At 35.2% G+C, this 5,282-nt stretch overlaps 1 protein-coding gene across 1 annotated transcript; it reads left to right on the forward strand.

Annotated features, from left to right (window-relative positions):
- Window positions 1-6: 6 nt before the first annotated feature.
- On the forward strand, window positions 7-5,260 carry LOC111412103 (DNA replication licensing factor MCM4-like; the record flags this gene model as incomplete). Its single annotated transcript, XM_023042872.1, has 12 exons — window positions 7-343; window positions 422-550; window positions 664-745; window positions 1,297-1,429; window positions 1,526-1,597; window positions 1,731-1,856; window positions 1,939-2,052; window positions 2,168-2,380; window positions 2,471-2,569; window positions 2,778-2,938; window positions 4,580-4,676; window positions 4,765-5,260. Coding segments are annotated over 12 exons (1,788 nt in total), but the record flags the coding sequence as incomplete, so codon positions are not given.
- Between the last annotated feature and the right edge of the window lie 22 nt (window positions 5,261-5,282).

Consider the following 5,282-nt stretch of genomic DNA (forward strand, 5'->3'; position numbering starts at 1 on the left):
TGGGGCACTAATATCAGTGTTCAAGATGTGAATGCGGCTATTTTGAGGTTTTTGAGGCATTTCCGTGAAAACCCGCAGCAGATCGAAGGGAAATACATGCAGGCTATTAACCATGTCATTGAAATCGAAGGCGAGTCACTTGATGTTGACGCGCAGGATGTTTACGATTATGATAGCGATCTCTATACCAAAATGGTAAGGTACCCACTTGAGGTTTTAGCCATTTTTGATATTGTCTTGATGGATATGGTCAGTAGAATCAATCCACTATTCGAGAAGCATATACAAGCAAGGATTTTCAACCTCAGGAGCTCAATTTCACTGAGAAATCTCAACCCATCTGGTTAGTTTGAGGTTTTCTGTCTTTTGCCCTTTCTGGTGTGCCAATTTTCTGTCTTATACTGTGTTCTACTTTGACCAGATATTGAGAAGATGGTGTCTATAAAAGGGATGATTATCCGGTGCAGTTCGATTATTCCTGAGATCAGGGAAGCTGTATTTAGATGTCTCGTGTGTGGATACTACTCTGACCCAATTGTCGTTGATAGAGGTAATTAAGAATGGACTTTTCCCTTTGATTTTTTGCTTCTCATAGTACCCATGTCATTCTTATTAGGTGTGTCTAATTAAATTTCTAATTGTTAACATTGGCCTCCTATTCAGGAAGAATCAATGAGCCCACTATTTGTGGGAAACAAGAGTGTCTTGCGAAAAACTCTATGACCCTAGTTCACAATAGGTGCAGGTAATGCATTAATTTATCTAGATTTTAATTTTGATCCTTCATCTAAATAGTTATGGTGGAGATATTTGTTAGAAGAATGAAGCTTGACCAAAATGATACATATGCTTTCTTTTGACTAATTTATGACGACTTTTGTATCTGTAAGTTGATGTGGATGCTATTTTCTTAATCATCGTGATACTTGATAGATTCAAAATCTGGTCACTGGGTTTGCTGAAATAGCTTCTTAGTGTCGATTATATCTATCTGTAATGATTTAATTTTGCTAAGTCAGTTCAGGAGTGTGTATCTATGGAAATCCAAAGATGCAGTTAGCTAGTTGTTAAAAAAAAAACCACACAGATGCTGATCATGCCAACAGGTCGAGAACTTCATACCTATATATATGAAGTCCACAGAAAATCAGTGCAATTGAAAAATGTCTGTTCAAATTTATGTTCAAGTTTTGGCGTTTTCCTTTTGAGTGCAGCCAATTCCTCATAAACTACGTGTTCCCCTGTAATTTTTGACAACTTAAAACATTCCATTTGCTGATTTTGTTCAAAAATTAGGTTTGCTGATAAACAAATTGTTAGACTTCAAGAAACACCAAATGAGATCCCGGAAGGAGGGACACCTCATACGGTAAGTTTGTTGATGCACGATAAGCTAGTGGATGCTGGCAAGCCAGGTGACAGAGTTGAGGTGAGACCATGCATAATTATATTTGTCTTAATGTACAAAAAATCTGTAGTTTTTCTTTTGTTGTATTTTGATCTAAGGTGCTAGTTTTACTCTTAGGTTACTGGAATTTACCGGGCTATGACTGTCAGAATTGGGCAAACACAGAGGACTGTAAAGTCAATATTCAAGGCAAGCACCTATTACTCCTTGGATACCTTTTAGGTTCTCCAATGATGCCAGAGTTGTGTTTCGTGGACTTGTGTAACTCCAAGGTGAAAATAATGTGCGATAATTAGAAATGCGTTTTTCTTTTGTTTTTCAGACTTACATTGACTGTCTTCATTTAAAGACGACTGACAAGTCAAGAATGCATGTGGAAGACCAAATGGAAACTGAAGATGGAGCAAGTAGAAATGATAATGACTCTTCTGTTGACTATGAAGACAAGGTACTGTATCGTATTTCTTCTTCAATACAAAAGAAATTTGTTTTCAATTTTATTCTTTTGAGATTCCTGTTCAACATTGCAGGTAGAGCTATTAAAGGAGCTATCTAAACGGCCTGATATATACTCAAGGCTGACTAGGTCTTTGGCACCAAACATATGGGAATTGGATGATGTAAAGAAAGGCCTTCTTTGCCAGGTGCCAATTTTTTACAGTCATTGAAATTCTGTTTGATTCATGTACATTTAAGCTTGATATGTCAAGCTTGTTTGAATTATAATTTTTAAATCTTGTTGGGTTGAATCACACGTAGCTTTTTGGTGGAAATGCATTGAAGTTGCCTTCTGGGGCTAGCTTCCGTGGAGATATCAACATTCTTCTTGTTGGTGATCCTGGAACGAGCAAATCTCAACTGCTCCAATACATACACAAACTGTCTCCTCGTGGTATATACACCAGTGGGCGAGGAAGCTCTGCCGTTGGATTGACTGCATATGTTGCCAAAGATCCTGAGACTGGGGAAACTGTATGAGCTTAAAAATATTGGGTTCATTTTTTATTCAATAGCATTGAAACCTCAGGAAATATCGGTCTTACTGAAAAATAACTTGTGTAGGTTCTGGAAAGTGGGGCCTTGGTTCTGAGTGACAGAGGGATCTGCTGCATTGATGAATTTGACAAAATGTCAGATAATGCAAGGAGCATGTTACATGAGGTGAAAATCTAAACATCTATCCTTCTCCTTTTCTCATTAATCAACTCTTGCTTGTTGTATTTTAAACTACTGAGGCAGGAAAACTAATGAAATAACGCTACCTGATATGAAGTAGAAAATATGAGTTCCCACAGCATCACATTTGTGCCATCAAGTTGCCACTATCTTTTGATTGTTCTAATCTCATTTAAAATTGTTCTTTCTTCAGGTAATGGAGCAACAAACTGTTTCAATTGCAAAGGCAGGGATAATTGCTACCCTTAATGCTCGAACTTCAGTATTGGCTTGTGCAAATCCAATTGGATCACGATACAATCCTCGGTTGTCAGTGATTGATAATATACACCTTCCTCCTACACTGTTGTCCAGGTAAAAGTTTCTCTAGTGGGTGAAAGCATAGTATTATGAGGCTATAAGCTCTTCAATTAATCTCCATCTAATTTTTGTGGCCAGACCGAGTAGAGCTCGTGGCTTGTTTGTATACTAGAGGGGTGAGCTCACATCGCTAATTAAAAATAGTATTGAGGAAATTTGTTGCTTACATCGCTAACAAAGCATTTGAGGGAATTTGTGCCGAATTTGGGGTGACGAATGCCTAATATATTTGTTAGCGACGTAAGTCATGGATGAAACTCCACTTATTATTAAAGTCATGCGAATGTTTTGAACATTTAATAACGGAGTTTTATAACAATAGGCATATCATAAACGATGACGACACTATTTTGAATGAATCCGATTGGCTTTTAGCTTAAAAATTTTGACAAATTTTCATAACACTACAAATATTTTATTTGAAGTTTACTATACTACTAGTTGTATGGTGCTTAAACATCTTTATATAATTACAAGGACATTTCATAAATATAAAGACCCTGATTTAAGTGTGATTATATATTCTATGAAATTAAAGTTCAGAAAATATTGGGAAGATTTACCCATGTTATTTCCTTTAGCATGCATCATAGACCTCCGATATAATTTATCGGAAACTAAATATGTAATTGATTAAATTTCAAGAGCTTTAACTTTTAATACACTTACCACTTATAGAAATTTAGAGCAAACTTTATGTAAAACATACGAATTATATATAGAGCAAATGGTTATAAATATTAATCGAGTATCCTCTACACCTATTCTTTCCACCGATATTGAAGAAGATGACGCTTAAATATTTACTTTATTCGAAGACGTTTACACGTATCGATATGATGCAAATGCAATAGGTTCATCTCGTAATACTTTGTCTTTTGCATATCAAACATTGGAGGCAAGTTCAAATACATTGTCTGTTGAATTAATTGATTACTTTGATCATAATATGCCTATCAACAAAACAATTAAAAAAAGTTCCAAAGAGGTTATTGACTTATGGCGAAGTTATGAACAATGATGGTAAGTAGTTTTTGCAATTGCAAAAAGACTGACTGACACATTCGGTTAGCACTGTAGTTTCGGATTCTTTTTTTAGTGCAAGTAAAGAGGGTTTTGTCCGATGTTAGGAGCATATTGAAAGAATATATTTTGGAAGCATTAATGTGCGTGAAAGATTGACAGGACACTAATTTTCGACTACAAGATAAATATATCGAAATTGCATGTCGTCAGGTAAATGATATTTAATTTAACCATATTAATCAGAATTTATTATTCTATATTTTAATTTTCTTTAAAAAATATATACGTTATAAGTTGTTCGTGTTCAATTTTTAACTCTGCCTATTCAAAATTTTAGTAGTCGGTCCCAAACCCGAATAAAGGAGGAGTGTTTATATTTTATCTATTTAAAAAAAAAAATCATGAGCTCACGAGCCAAGCTCAACCCTAGATTATACAAATGAGCCACGAGCTCGGGTATAAGAGCCGAGCCTCGTCCCATTGCCACCCCTACTAATGGTGTCAATGTTGAACAGTCTAAAAATGTGATGATATGGAGAAATATTGGGGGTTTTTTTTTTTTTAATTGGGATTAACAGTGTTGCTGACATAAAGGCCTGTTTTGTCCAGGTTTGATTTGATTTATTTAATTCTTGACAAGGCTGATGAGCAGACAGACAGGCGCCTTGCAAAGCACGTTGTGGCATTACACTTTGAAAATCCTGAGGTTTAAATTTTTACTTTCTAATTCTCTTTTCCAATTAGGAATTTGTAATTTCACTTGTTCATCTTCCCATTTTGCCTTCTGCTTGCAGAATTCTGACCACGATGTTATAGACCTTCCAATTTTAACTGCTTATGTGAGCTATGCTCGAAAACATATACATCCAAAGTTATCAGATGAAGCTGCAGAAGAGTTGACAAGAGGCTATGTGGAGATGAGAAGAAGAGGAAATTTCCCTGGAAGCAGCAAAAAGGTCATAAATTGTGTAAATATAATTTATTTAGTATTATACTTATTAATCAAGTTTGATTTCTGAATGTGTATTGGTATGTAGTCATAATGAAATTTCTTGTGTTAATAAATGTTTTCTCAAAGTTGCTTTTTGATCTAGGTGAGTCACATTCACTCTTCATTCCTATCAGTCATTCTATTATTGGGCTCCTATTTTTGACATCAATCACAATTTGATAGTAGTGATACTGCTAGCCCTATTAAAGTCGATGATTGTGGTATAATCAATCACAATGTTGACAATAAATATAATGATGATGCTTTTTCTTGTTTATGGTTTCTAATGAGTAGCTTTTTATTATCTACAGGTGATAACAG

Source organism: Olea europaea, chromosome 16 (assembly GCF_002742605.1).
Source record: "Olea europaea var. sylvestris chromosome 16, O_europaea_v1, whole genome shotgun sequence".
Classification (NCBI taxonomy): domain Eukaryota; kingdom Viridiplantae; phylum Streptophyta; class Magnoliopsida; order Lamiales; family Oleaceae; genus Olea; species Olea europaea.